We start from the raw sequence: 15,717 nt of genomic DNA, 5'->3' as shown, positions 1-15,717 counted from the left end.
TTGGTAGTTGATTTAAACCTACATTAGCTGTTACAAAACTAAGTGACATAAAAATCAATATTTTATAACAATTGAAACTATTCATCACTATAGTAGAGTTCTCTTTCTTATTAAAGGATAATCTTTATAATAAACTTTATAAAATAATTGAAAAACACACTTCATAGAAATATAGTTAGTTCAAAAATGAAAGGGTTTTGAAATGAAAATACCATATTTGTCGTAAATATTTATTTTACACAGAGACAACACAGCATCTATAGTCTACCACAATACTAAAAAGTACAGTCAGCACCAAAATGCATTTAAAAGAAAAAGCTTCAATATTAATTCAAGTATTTCGCTGCTAACTGTACGCCATTTGTTCAGTTATAAACCAATATTTGCATAAATATTACGAAGTTTATACAATAATTATTAAACAATAACTTATTTTATTTATATTTATATGTTCTATTCAAAAGCCTTTGTATACATTTTTTATACATAATTAGTAGAAGAAAGACATGCGTTCAAAATAAACTTTATTAATTGAAAATGAATTTAACAATGCTTATTAAAGCTTCTCCATTTTATTTGTGGACGAATTAAGATGTACGTATGTATATTATGTACAGTAACTATTTACATCTAAATAACACATGACTAAAATCTAGAAACTTCCAAACCAAGCTATACATTTAATGTATTGCATATATTGTCTACTCAATTGACTTCATGAAACAAATAATAATAATAATATAATGTTCTCTACAGAATAATTGTCTTTCTACGTATTTTATAATGTTAAAGAAAAGCGAAATCAATGGTATTTATTGTTTGAGTCACTATGGATTTTATAGGTTGGTTAAATTATTTAATAAGTATTAATAATATAATATAATAATAATAGTTTTAATTGGGCGATAACATGGCTAAATCTTCTGTGCTCCGGTAACGCATGCTGTGTTCTCGAGGCCATTGAGTAGCTGTGGGATAACATATTTTTTATTATTTTAATGCATAAAAAACGGAAATATATAAAGCTTTTAAATATTTTTAAAGTTCTCTCTATCTCCGTTTTCCTAGAATTACGGAATAAATTACAAAAATAAAGTCATATCAGATAATATAAAAATACATTACAGGTGTTAAAAATATTAAAGAAATCGATGAGGAAATTTACTGTAGCCTTCGATGTTAAATAATTCACAATTTATCTGAATGAATGTATAATGTACCTTGCTTCTTTTAATCACGTTGTTTCATGTAAAAGTTATAATAATAATTAAAATGAAATAATTATTCTTTCTCTATATTTTAATGCTCTACATTTTCATCTAAATTTACAAACATACCTTTCCTTTGATAATTTCTCCCTAAAAACTTTTTCTAAAAAACAGTACTGTAATAAAATAGCTAGCACTAACTACTCTAAAATTAATTCGACATGCATTGTTCTACACAACACATAGGCGCACGTTAATTAAAATTCTTTCAAATCTCACGAGCAAAGGTAACAAAAGCCGACGAAAAGAACTTGCAAAAGCAAAACATTATTTTAATCATACAAATATTTAGCCACGTGCTAATTAATACCTATTTTTTGCGACATGTTTTCTTTGAAAACATCTTTCGTTTGCATGCAACGCTTTTTTTCGTTCGTGCCTTGCGGGAATATCGTGCTGTAAGGAGTATAGACAATTGTATAGGGTAATTTATAATGTGTTTGTGTTAAATAAAACCACACTTCAATTACTATAAGTATGTAATTTCATTTATGTTCTGAATGACTCTGATATCAAAGCGCAATCCAAACTTCTAACCAATCTTTCTAAAGCATTCGAATCTTGGACAATTGAATACACTACTACATCTAAAGGGGATTATTATGTGAAGGAATTTCCTTCCTTGAATACATGCGACCAACAATCAGATAGAAATTTATTGAAATTTATTTATGTCTAAATTAATTTCTTTTATATACGAAATGCGTGTGGTTTTATTTAATAAAATATAAAATATACAGATGCATCAAGAATATATATTAATAAGTTGAGTGTAAAACATGCCATTCACAATATATTAAAATATTTCATCACGAACCAAATTAATTGTAACAACATTCACATTAAGGTAAAAAGATCTTTATAATATGAAAAATTAAAGCTCAAAATTGTTCAAGACAATCATGCGAGTGTCAAACATTCCCAGAGTTAGTAGAAATAGTTATTTCGTATTTAAAAGTCTTACCTGTATAATGCATGTTGCGGTACATATCTGGACAGTTGCTTGATGCCTGAAAGGAGAGTACCGACATTAAGGGTCAGGCTACACAGGGTCTTTACATAAAATCACTAAAATGTTGCTACTGAAATAAGTTAAAATTAAAATTTTATTATTACTCTTAGGGCCGATTTTTCAATGCTTGGATAAAACTTATTCGTCGAATAATGTATAAAACTACCATTTTAAAAACGTATTGTAATTGCCCGTATTTGACAGTTTACGTGACATTTTAATATTATCGAGTAATACTTTATTGGGCGGATAAGTTTTATCCAAGCATTGAAAAATCGGCCCTTATAGAACATAGTTTGACATTGTGGATGTTTGATTTTTAATTCGAAACAAACGAGACAAAACTTGCAATATTAATTACATCTTTATGAATATTCAATTATTATAAAACTCCAAGATTTTTAATTAAACAAACATCAAATTATTGCTAAAAAGTTTTTTTCATTGTCATATTATAATATGTATTATGTCTTAGTTTTGTATGCAAAAAAATTTCATATATTCGCACCGTAACACTAAATCCAAAATGGCGCCTTCAAAAATCCCTTTCACAATATCATGTCCATTTAGGGCCGCTTTAAGTAGCGTGTCTCAGTCCGTAGTTAATTAATTAAGATTTGATCCCGGCTGTAATTATATTTTCCGCCGTGGCTTGTCACGGGATCTTGAGAATTTATTGTTCAGCTATGTCTGTTATTTATCAATTGTATTACGTTTATTAGCGGCAATTACTTAGCGGAGGTCAATGTGGTATGGGGAGAATTTCTCTGTAGACTTCTTGAGTTATATATATATTTTTATAATTATATTGGTTGGGTGTTTATGAGGGAGCTTTCATATAGCGATTTTAAATGGAATAGAAGTGCATTCATTTTCAATTACATAATTACATTGTTGCTTTTGAAAATGTATCCATCTATTTATCTTTTGAGTATTCGGAATTGTAATAAAGGTTCGAAATGTGAATTTTAAAATCCGTTAAACGAAGGGTAACGTTTAATACCAACTCTCAAGCCGTTTAAAGTTAACATCGTTAATGATTTTATATTGTAGATACTATGATAATAAAAATTTGTAGCTTCTTAAATTTTTTTTAATTTAAATTTCAGGTTTTCCTTCCATTTATTTTATTGTTCATACATACCGGCATCCCCTGCTTATTGAAGTTGATGTTAGTTCTAACAGTGCGATGGTGCAGCGGTTGTACCGGCCGCGCATTGTTCCCGAGCGGAGCTTTCGGGGTCAATTGAGATCCTTGCATGAGGCGACGGATTGCGTACATCTGTGCCCACAACAATAAAGTAATCAATAATGTCAAAAATGGGAAATAAAATAAAAAAATAATGCGACACTTGTTATTCATAAACAAATAATATTTATTGAAACATAATATTATGTTTATCATTGAGCCTGTGTAACACTAGCAGTGCCCCGCTGTTTTACCAGCAGTGTTACGCTTATGTTGATCTCAGTGTGATATAGCCGCCTTTCTCGATAAATGGGCTAATCTCGCCCAAATCTAGCTCGACAATGGCGGTGTTAGAACACCGAAAGAATTATACAAATCGGAAAAGTAGTTCCTGAGATTAGCGCGTTCAAATAAACAAACGAACAAGCTCTTAAGCTTTATAATATGAGTATAGGTTAGTATAGATTCCCACTTTATCATAATTAGTTTTTAATGTTACTCTTAAGCCGTTAACAAAAGTTAACATTCGTATAACTTTATTTATAAGTTAGGTACAGCTTACAGTAAGAGCCTGTTAAGACACATAGCAATACTTATTCAGTTACTCTATTTCCACTGAAAAACTTTGAAAGGGTATAGGGTATAGGACGGCTTGAAGCCGCGACCGCGCAGTGAACTAGGTATAGACATATTCATTCACTGCCGTACACATGACTGCTCGAGCAGTCGCGATCGCTTCAAGCCGTCAACTGCGCGGTGTGTAGCGACAGCTCGAGCAGTCAACGACCGACTGCTCAAGCACTCCGTACGTCGCTCAGCCGTTAACTGCTCGAGCTGCCCGTGTACGGCCGCTCTAAGAGGTGATTTTTAATCTCGCACTTACCTCTTGTTTAGAAATATAAATGGGTTTATTGAATATAATCCACACAGCGGTTTCCCAACAGCCAGGGTGTGTGGTGGAGCCTTCATACGTGAGGTATTGCTGCGTGCTGGGCAGTAGAGAGCTTAAAGGTAGATGCTTGATGGGGTATGAACTGCCTGGAGATACATTTTTATATTTTTATTTATTTAACCCATTGAGCCCCAAGCGGCCCGATCGGTCTACGACATAATAGATTTTCTAATGTGTCTGTGATTCCGGGGCCTGAGTTATTAAAATTCCATTTCATTTGTATTATAATATGGTTGTTAATAATGAGTAGGTAAGTTTCTACATTGCATAATAAAATCAAATAAATAATTTTATATGATAATTTTCAAAGGTATAAACGGGACAAACTTTTCAGTTAGGTACAAAAACGATGCAACATAATATTATAAATTAAAATACGATACATGGTTTTTGTAACCTATTAAATTTATAATTAGCAAACTAAACATGAATGAAAAAAATTGTCAGAAAGAAGAAATTCTAATGTGAAAGAAAATTTAAACAACAATAATCTTTATTAATATATTTTAACAACAAACCAAACCGTACCTCGAAACATAACTTTGTTGAAAGCACTCGTTATGAGTCTCAGGTCCTTGTTAATCGGTTCTCCAATCTGTAAAGTAACAATTTAACGATAATGAATTAAACGCCGGTTAGGTATTTTAGTGAAATATATTTCTAGTTTACCAATTACTTCTGAGATCGGATTTACGTAACTTATTATATTATTGCAAAAATAAATAATGCAAAAATAAAAATAAAAAGGTTATTTTAACCTTCTAATTGAAATTTAATATATACTAGCTTTCCGCCCGCGGCTTCGCCCGCGTTTTCATAGAAAACCCCGCATAGTTCCCTTTCCCGTGGGATTTCCGGGATAAAACCTATCCTATCTCTCAAGTTGGATCAAACTGCACATGGTGTGTGAATTTTATTATAATCGGTTAAGTGGTTTAGGAGTCCATTGAGGACAAACATTGTGACACGAGATTTATATATTATTTAATATATATATTGTGTTGCAGGTGATAATATGGCTTATTTTATTTTTAAACAGATACAAACTGAGTCTGGAGGTAAATATATTATATCTTCATCACACAACGAATAATAATTCCAGTATTTAAATTATCTTTTTAAATAAGTCATATAAATAAAAAAGTAAGTAGGTAAATAATAATATTAGTAACTAGCATCCGCCCGCGACTCCGTCCGCGCGGATGTCGGTCTTCGCGTGGATGGTTTATTTCTCCATTTTGAGTAACTCTAACAATGATATCTTATAAATATATATTGGACCCAAATACGGCTAGGCCTATAATAATACGCAACGTGTGTTCGCAGTTCTACAGAACAACGTCTATGGATAAAACTGAAAAATTAAGATTAATTTTTTTCTACGTATTTTTCCAGGATAAAAAGTATCCTATTTTACGCCCAGGATAATAAGGTATAATTATACCAAGTTTCATCGAAATCGAACCGTTAGTTTTCACGTGATGCCTTCACATACAGACAGACAGACAGACAGACAGACAAAAATTTTTTTAATCACATATTTGGGTTTGGTATCGATCCAGTAACACCCCCTGGTATTTATTTTTTCTATATTTTCAATGTACAGAATTGACCCTTCTACAGATTTATTATATGTATAGATAAATAAAATAACTAATTTTCAAATTAGCATTCTCAACATTACCTGAACCATTAAAGAGATCCCCACGACGCCTTGCGATTTATGCTGGGCTTCCGACATATTGTGATACAGTTCTTTGTTAAAGCCGTATAATTGGATCTGTGAATAAAACAAAACGTAACAAGCCTGATGAAGTCAAGATTACGAAAATAAATGGATACGGTATTTCTATTTCCTCTACGTGCTTGGAAAATGGTAGCCTGAAATTTTATTAGGCAAAATGAATAACTATTTTTGAAGTGAATCTTCTTTAGGCGCGTCGAGACTAAAATTTCAAGGTCGCGTCATGGCAATACCGTCACGACATTGAGTAAAGCGACGATTTTTGTATTTTTTAATCTTTCCAAAGAAGTTTCACTTTTGAGTTTTGACATGAGTGCTCAGCACAGGTGCTTTTTTTAAGAGAAGAATTTAGTACGAAAAATGGAAATTAATTTATGATATGATACAAAAACACTAATCCTATTTGTTACATAATAAATAAAAAAAACTCATTAACAACTTCAAATATCGTAATAACGTTCATACAATGAATTGTATACAGGCATTGTATCTTAAATTATCTCTAAACGTTTGTTGAAAGTTTATAAAGGCACCGTGAAAGGGAAGTTTGCACCCCCGGGGGTAATAACCAGCTGATAATGATAACTTTGAGGTGTTAATTTGTGACCGAGATGATTTTAACTTGCCTTATCTAATTGGATGTTACTTGGTTTTTTGTCTTGATAAAAGCGTATGCGTCAAGGAATTTGTTATTTTTGAATAGTAATAATTATTATTAATAAGGTATTTTGTAATTTCTTCATTTACAAGAATTTAGCATAATAGCATACTACTCTTTTTTAAAATAGTATCGTTAAAATAATGGATCATATATCTTTAAAAATATTACAATAGACAAGAAACTTTATTCGAGCTTTAAGTAAATAGACCGTATGTAGTTAAAACATTTTGAGTGTGCCTCTAAATGCAAATGACCGCCTCCTTGGTACAGTGGTTGATGCGTGAGCGTAGAACCGTAGGTCCTGGGTTCGATTCCCGGTGGAGACAGATAAAAAAAAATGTCTCGGTCTTGCAGGACACAGACTATCACCTACTTGTCCCTAAAGAAAAATCGATCAGTGAAACAGATGTATGGATAATGCATCTGCCCCTTACCCCACTTGGGGACACGAGACTTCACTTTCTAAATGCAAATAGGAAAGAGATACGCGGTGAACTATAGCACAAAGTCTAGATGAATTTAATATAACTTAAATTGCATAGTTACCTTTGAAGCTATTCTTACCTCTCCAGGAAAAGTGTGATGGTCGATCTGATGTTCAGACCCTCTGTTATCTTCCAATCCATAGTGGAAATATATCTCTTCGAACTGGTACCTGTAGGATAGGGGGCCTCCACTGATGTTCACTTGGTGTTTGGAGTCCTTTTCCACCCGGAAAACTAGGGACTGCCCCGTGTTTTGGAGCACTCCGCTAACCTGGGAATCGGAATTGTAATGTACTAGCTGAAGGAGGCAATTTTATTTGTTGTTAAAGGACTTTTCGAATTTTTATCATATAAAAATTTTCTTTTTGCATCAAAGTCTTCTTGAAAATAATTAAATAATTACACGTATCAATAAAACGTTCAAAATTTAATTGTAGATATTTTTCTTTCGTGTAGGATAAATATATAAAATATGTGTGCGTGTACTAGTGTACACACGTAAGAAGTGAAACTTCTTTATGACCTTATTTTTCAAAAATAATAATTTATTATATGCAACTTTACAGAAATACGTCGAATCCCGCGTGGTAGAGATAAGAAAAAGATGGCGCGTAACGATAAAATGTTACACAATTTTTTTTTAAATTTAAAGAAGTTTCACTTCAACAAACTAAACACACATACACAGCTTGTAAAACAATCTGCAAACCGCCGCAACCAACATTAGCATTTGCGTTCAGAAACAAAAATGTCTACCTTATCTATGCGGAAAGCACAATTCATTGTCAGAAATCGCGTGTTAGCAAGTAATAAGTCATCTTAAGTCAAAGCGAGCTTTAATCAAGGTGCGACCAATTGATTGATACAGGAATCTAAACCACTCATTAGTTGTGATTCATTATGTATAACACGGCCGTTGTTTTGTTTTGCCGATTAGTTTTCCGGGGTATTTTTGGTTCGTGTATCATGTAACACATAGAATAATTGAAATAACGCCGTAAGCTATGTATAATTTACAATAAGAGAAACAGCTTAACACGTTCACTGCGGCACAGAAATATCTGTACTTTCCATTACTGCGTTACGGGTCGTTTTAAACCTTGTCCTATACCAGAGATTGTGGCGGCACGAGGCATATTAAACCCCACCGCCCGTAGGAGACCAAAATCGTTTTTTTGGCGCCAAATAAGACAAAGTGTGCGGCTTTTGTCGTGATTATTATTAACAATGAGTTCATTAACCTAAATCTACCGTCGCCCGTGGTTAGATTAGTTATTTTAGATTCTAGGGGTAAAATAAAATGTGGGGTCTGATGTACCCCATACCGCACTGAACAATAGCAGTTTTTCATATAATTTAGTGATGGGAAAAGAAATATCGATTTTATTTAATTGTATTTATTTATCAAACTTATGGAAGTTTTTCATTAAAACAGGCCAAACAATAATATTGTTTGCAACCAGTGCATTCTGTGAGAATTTTCTTTACCTTTTTCGGCCTCACGACTTGTTAAGAAGGTGCGGAGTTTTTCGTAACATCCTACACATCTACTCTTCTTTGATCCCTTTAAGAGATGATGTGCCTTGTTTGTTGGCTTGTTGACTTGGGCAAGAGTTAAATTTTGATGAGCCATACACCGATTGCCGGGTGTTTTGGATTTGCCGCTAGTTGATTCAATGAACAAACACACTAATAGTAATCATGATTATCAACCTATTTGAAGAAAGTTACTCAACATGTCACATTCACGTTTCTATTAACGATATTTATTATAACGAGTAGTTAGGATGTTTGAAAATTACCTGTATCCACATTCAAGTCCTTCTTTGTAAAAGCTTCAATAAGTTGTTCCAAAAATAGTCTCGAATGCGTTGCACAACACTAACCGCGTGAAGCTAGCTTAGGGTGCGGTACGAGGTGCGTGGTGGTACGAGGTGTTCGCAACCTCGTTTCGCACTGTGTTAGAATTTTTATTTGTTCAGTGCGGCACGAGGTCTAAGAAACCCGGTATTAAGGTCGGTATACCATTGAACTAGGAATCAATAGCACATCTCAGATATATAGATATCACTTTCCTACACTGAACCAGATGGAAGTTATGCCTCCCGCACGACAGAGAAGTTTAAGTTTTTTCCTACCGCTATAACGACGAGACACGGACAGGGTGTTTCAAGCCCTGTTTCGCAGCTAACGTGTTAATGATAGTTCCGTTTAAAATATCATTCTTAAATTATATCATTTGGTTTTTAGTTCCGTACACTTTAGATTGAGTTGTTATTACAAGTATGTTTCAATATTTTAACTATTGGTGCCGTAGCACCTTGCTTTTTATTCAGGTGAGTATGTGATTTAACCCAAGTAGGTACCGACATAAACTTGAACACCTGAATATTATTTACCCAGGCATACTTTTTCGTATTTAATGTGTGAATGTTAATTATCGGATTATCTTAGCTGGTAACTAATATACAAGTTATACGATTTACACAATCCTTTAATTTCTATTCAACGCCTCCAATACTTTAGTCAAAAAATCTAACAAATAAACAACCATATAATGAACACGTAAGCTCATAGAATTATTCATAATATAATCTGAATTACGGTGGAAATTCTATGCAAATATATGCGAGGTGCGATAGCCTATCGCGCGTGATCATGACGCGTTTTTAGTTCTAAACCTGGACTTTGGACTTAGGACTAAAGTACAGGTATCCTTCACACAACCTTGGACTAAAGTATATATTTTTAAATCATCCTAACAAATAGTTTTAACGCTAGGTTGAAAGGTCTTAAGTATAGGTATCCTTAACACCTTGGACTAATGTTATTTTTTCACAATAAGCTTTCTTGGAGGTTTCTTTAGATAAAATCAATGTTCAGGTATATTATCGCATTGTAAAAGTATTTTATTTCTAGTGGTAAAGGGCTATTGTAATCACAGTAACACAGTAACGAAAAGTGATAAGTTTTAAGTCATTCATTAATAATAATGAAAAATATTATAAACTAATTCATCCACACAGGTAAATGCACATAATCTATAAACTAAATAAACCGTCATTAATAAAAGCAGCCATAAAAAAGCAAATTATATTCCATTTCCGAAATAATAACTTTCTAAACTTTAATTATTCAAGAAAATTATTTCGCTTAGAAACTTCCCGTGCAAGTACAACGTTAAAACAATAACTATAAAATGTTGGCTTGAGCATTCGTTATTTTCATAAACATGCACTATATTGTGAGATAAGTATTTGAAGCAAGCCATGTAAAAAGCATTGCATAAACCGACAAGCCTGATACCACGAAACTGATGCGATACAACGTGGATACAACGATTTGCATTCGCATGTTACATTGCCGAGTTTGTAGCAACTTTATAGTGGAATAGTTGGGAATAGTTAGACCAGCCAGCAATGTACTGCGATACACTGAAAGTTGACTTGTTAAGCTTTTCGGTTGGGCGGATTACCGCCCATTGCTATGTTAATTCAAACGTTTTGCGATTATCGGGTTTTATACGCCTTTGAGGTTTTTGGATACATAATGAATAATTGTTTGTTGCATACCACAGTAATTTATTAGATGAGCAAATTTTGCAATAGCAAAAACTGACGTGTGATGTGAGATTTGGGAAAAATATAAAAATATTGCAATCCTTTATTGCAATAACTTTAAAAGTATTAGGAGTGTTTAAAAAAAATATCTACACCGACTTTTATGATAACACGTTATAAGAGAAGAATTTTTATTTGAGTTTTTACTGTGGTTTTTACTTGGTTCATATAGTTTATATTATTATAACATCAACTACCTAAAAATGAGGAAACGTTCATAATTACAATTTTTTTCACTTATCAGTTCCAAGTAGATTGTATTTGTAACCAAATACCCTTGTTGTATAGAAAATAGATAAATCTAAAAGTACTTACTTTATGTTTATCAAACTGCACATCACGTAACCACGGGTCAAAGAGTAGTTTATCTGGCTCTATATTGATAGGGCTCTGTCGTCTGCCCTTATTGCACATGTTCCATTGGGGGTTGATTAGACCCCAGAAACCGGGTCCTGTAAAAAATATTATCTTAGAAAGAAAGAATGTACATTTATTTATACAAGTAAAAAAATAAATTGTGTAACATAAAAAGCACTTAAAAGTTACGTATAAAATGGAATATCCACTAATATGAGTATGTAAGCACATTGACCTAACTTAGATTATACCTAACTTAGTTCATTATTTTAATCGATTTTAAATATTTTTATTTTATGTAATTACCGTCTTGGAGAAGTAAAGATGACGAAACTTAAAAACACATTGAAATTGGAGTAATAATAATTGATGATTAAAACTCATTGAGATGAATTTTAATTTTAACTAATCCTTTCTATTTATGTAGACATCATATTTATGAGACGATGACAACGACGAAACACATTAAAATGGATAAATTAAAAGAAAGCTTTTATAAAACTTTCAAAAAATTTTGATTTTAAAATATTTAATTGGAACGATGTTAAGGTATGCGCTATTTCCGATTACGGGCCCAATTACGAAATTTGATGCAAATGCATTGAGCCGTTTTTTTGTGATTCAAACAGTTTTGGTTTAATATTATGTATTCATTTTATATTATGTGAGTAGCACGTATATTGGAATTACACTCATAGTTATTTATCAATTTATACTTTTATTTATCTTTATACTCTATAGTCTTTTAAAATTAACCTTAAATATGAGTTTGTTGAATTTGTAAATTTTTAATAAGATCACAATACCTACATATTTATTAGATATTCAATATCAAAATCACGACAACGTAGTTTGGCACTAACAAACTAAAAAAGTGTAGTTTTTCATGTAGGCTATATTCAACCTGTGTACATTGTTTACACGAATAATTATATGAATTAATTAATTACTATTGTACATATAAATTTATAAAGAATAGAAAATAATAATACTATTGTACATGTAAACAAAACATTTCTATCTCTATTATTTTTGGTGAAATTCAATCCTGCCATATCCTGTGTGTGATGTCGAAAACTACGTCATTAACGACCATAAATGATCACAATAATTACAAAAACATACTTCAGTATTGATTACTATTGGTTTCATATCAAAGCTCAAACCTATATTTTATTTATGACAAAAATTATACGGTTCATAGAATAGGTATGTGTTCATTATTTATTCAAACATCGATTATCAATATATTTGATTGGCTGGATTTATAAACTAAAAAAACAATGAAAGTAAAGAAAAAATTATACAATTAAACTTTTGAGATTCAAAGGCGCCATTTTCTGAAATAATTTTCAGGTTGGACAATATTTAATAACCCCTACTTATGTTATAAATGCGAAAGTTTGTGGGGATGTATGTTTGTTATTTTTTTCACGTATAAACCACTGAACCGATTACAATGAAATTTTTATGTAGGCTGAAGATCTAGAATAAGACATGGGCTAGTTTATATCCCGTAAATCCCACAGGAACGGGAACTATTCGTGTTTTTCTTTCAAAACGCGGGCGAAGCTGGGCGGAAATCTAGTCCTCCAATGAATGAGTGAATGACATGGTATGAAGATAGGTTAAATACAGTTTAAAGACGAATATGTATACGATAAAATATGAAAACCGTATACAAGATTCACTTAATTAATCAAGCATGCAAAATAGTTGAACGCTTTTATAAGCAACGTTATTCAAATAAAAGCTATTGAAAGCTACAGTTCCCCGATAGAGCATTGAATGGGAATTTAGGGTTCCGCAAAATTCGCCTATCATAGTGCAGTGGGCCGTGGCTAATGTAACATTAGGGTACACCACTATCGGATGTCATTACCCGTAGCAGTCATTAGCCAACTTTGTAAGGATTTATAAAAATATATTTAACTGACTTTCTAAGGTTTGACTTGATGTTATTTGGAAGTATTACCTAAATCCATACTAATATTATAAATGCGAAAGTAACTCTGTCTGTCTGTTACTCAATCACGCCTAAACTACTGAACCAATTTTCATGAAATTTGGTATGGAGATATTTTGATACCCTAGAAAGGAAATAGGCTACTTTTTATCCCGGGAAAATGAGGCAATCCCGGAAATCTCACGGGAACGGGAACTATGCGGGTTTTTCTTTGACTGCGCGGGCGAAGCCGCGGGCGGAAACCTAGTTATATATAAACTTAGGCGACATTGGACCATAAATTTTCAATTCTCATGAACATTCATGTTTTTGATATGGGTTTGTTTGTCATACATTTTAAAATTCGTATATTTCTCGTATGAAAACATCATCATCATCATCAGCCCATATACGTTCCCACTGGGGACACGGACACGTTAAAAAAGAACTGTTAATTACATTATTTCCATCGCAGCAAAATAAAAGTAGGTAGGTTTCATTCAATAAAGAAACTCGTAGGTACTTGTTCCATCTAATAAAAAATAAAAAAAATACACACATATTTTAATTGCTAATTATAGTATTGTATTTTTTTTAAATTCTGGTAAAAAATAGATTAAAAATCTAGTCCATATAATTCCTATCTAAATAACGTGCCGTCTGTCCATCCAATACACAAAATAAAGTACAGATGGAGCATGACAACCGCCCGTCGCCCTTGTCAAAGAAAATACGAAATCAAAAACAAATACGTCGCTGCACCAGTGCTATAGCGCATATAGTGTCATGCAATACGTCAAAAAGGGTTTGCAATTTTAGTAAAAAAATGCCGTCTTGTGATAATAAAACGCTGTAAAATTTGTTCCCGAAAACAAAAAAAAAAGATAAAACATCGTTTCACAGGTTTTCTGTAGATTATTTGGCTGATTTATTTCTTTATACGAATAATAATTTTACAGATATGAAGGAATACAAAACTTCAACGTATGTTGCCAGTATTTTGAAAATGAATTTGCCATTTTTATTGGTAAAACGGTAAAATGGTTAAAAGATCTTCAGGGTAATGCTGTTGGATTTTTCGATCGTGAATGTGATTATTTGTATAGTGCACAAGGTTCATGATAATTATTAGATTATTTTAATAAGCATAATACATTATTTTGTTACTTTTATAAAGCTTAAAAACGTCATAGTCGTTTTCGCTAGCGATTTAATTTATGTGAACTCCATGATGGATGTGATGAAAATAAAGTGTCCCGTATTCTCGACTAAAAACTACCGCTATTCGTATTCATATATTATGAAAAATAAAAAATAATATAATTATTATAGTTAATATTGAAACTTTTTTTATGTAATTTATTTAATAAAAAATTGAATACAATTATTTTGTCCATATATAACTTTAGTAGGCAGGTACTTTATGTAATAAAAGAATTTAAATAACAATTAAAACTTGACTTATCATTTATGTATATAGCCTACGTCACTACCGCCACTAACATAATAATTCAGATCATTGCAATGAAACCTCACCACTCAAAATCGGTCCAACGGTTTATACTGCAGGGCGTGTCAAAGAAATATTATACATACATACATAAACTCGAAAAACATTACCCTCTTTTTTCCGTAGTCGGGGAAAAATTTGGGAAATTTTTCAATATCTGGCAACATTACACGCACACAGAAGCACCGTGTACGTACAGTGCAGCGGTGAAATGACAGCACACATAGCTTTATTGAAAATGACGATAAATTATTCGGTTTAGTTCGGCGACGCTCCATCTGTCTTTTATTTTGTAATCTAAGCTATCTGCTATGAAAGTTACAAGGATCATTACGACCGTCCTACATACAGTAACCGTGACCCCACATAATTGTATATTTACTTTTATATAATGCTATCAATAATTTGATGCTCCAATAGATTTTAATGTTATTTAGTGAATTGGATTATGGAACGTCCAAGTTTTGATGTAAGTAACACAAAATTTGAAGATTTTTGATCCCCCCTCGCCTCTTGTAACGCACAGTTAATTTTTTTCTGTTCCCTAGTAACGCATCCTAACGTTTAACGAGACCTCCCTCTCCCCGCAAATTGCGTTACGAAATACTTGGACGCCCCCTTAAGATCGGTAATGTTTTATGTGAAGTTAAATAGATTTGTTTGTAAGTTATGGTAAATACTCCGAATTTATAAAGGATACTTTGCATTTATCCTAAAATTTAAATGTTACCTATTTATAACTCTTCCATGTAAAATGGTTAAAGGTTAAATTTGGCATGTTGATAATATCCTGGAATTTTAATTAATTATGATACTTAAACAGAATTTTCGATTGAATATTTAAATACATAACAAAAATCATTATTGTCAATTTGTTCGTAATCATCGGTAAATCATCATCATTATTAGCCTATATACGTTCCCACTGCTGGGACACGGGCCTCCTATGAGGGTAATAATAATAATCGGTAAAA

General features: G+C 32.2%; 1 protein-coding gene across 1 annotated transcript in view; it reads right to left on the bottom strand.

Moving 5' to 3' along the window:
- Positions 1 to 216: 216 nt before the first annotated feature.
- LOC123701415 (carbonic anhydrase-related protein 10) overlaps positions 217 to 15,717 on the bottom strand; it is a 47,343-nt gene continuing 31,842 nt past the window's right edge. Inside the window, exons 4-11 of the mRNA XM_045648889.1 lie at positions 11,247 to 11,383; positions 7,391 to 7,582; positions 6,106 to 6,201; positions 4,950 to 5,016; positions 4,353 to 4,507; positions 3,425 to 3,562; positions 2,233 to 2,278; positions 217 to 968 (exon numbers count right to left, since the gene is read on the bottom strand). Of these exons, the coding sequence (XP_045504845.1) occupies positions 895 to 968; positions 2,233 to 2,278; positions 3,425 to 3,562; positions 4,353 to 4,507; positions 4,950 to 5,016; positions 6,106 to 6,201; positions 7,391 to 7,582; positions 11,247 to 11,383 (905 nt within the window). The 3' untranslated portion in view covers positions 217 to 894. The remainder of the gene's footprint in view (positions 969 to 2,232; positions 2,279 to 3,424; positions 3,563 to 4,352; positions 4,508 to 4,949; positions 5,017 to 6,105; positions 6,202 to 7,390; positions 7,583 to 11,246; positions 11,384 to 15,717) is intronic.

The sequence above is a fragment of the Colias croceus genome, chromosome 21 (assembly GCF_905220415.1).
Source record: "Colias croceus chromosome 21, ilColCroc2.1".
Lineage (NCBI taxonomy): Eukaryota > Metazoa > Arthropoda > Insecta > Lepidoptera > Pieridae > Colias > Colias croceus.
The sequence above is the reverse complement of the archived record's forward strand: the minus strand, read 5'-3'. Positions and strand labels throughout refer to the sequence as shown.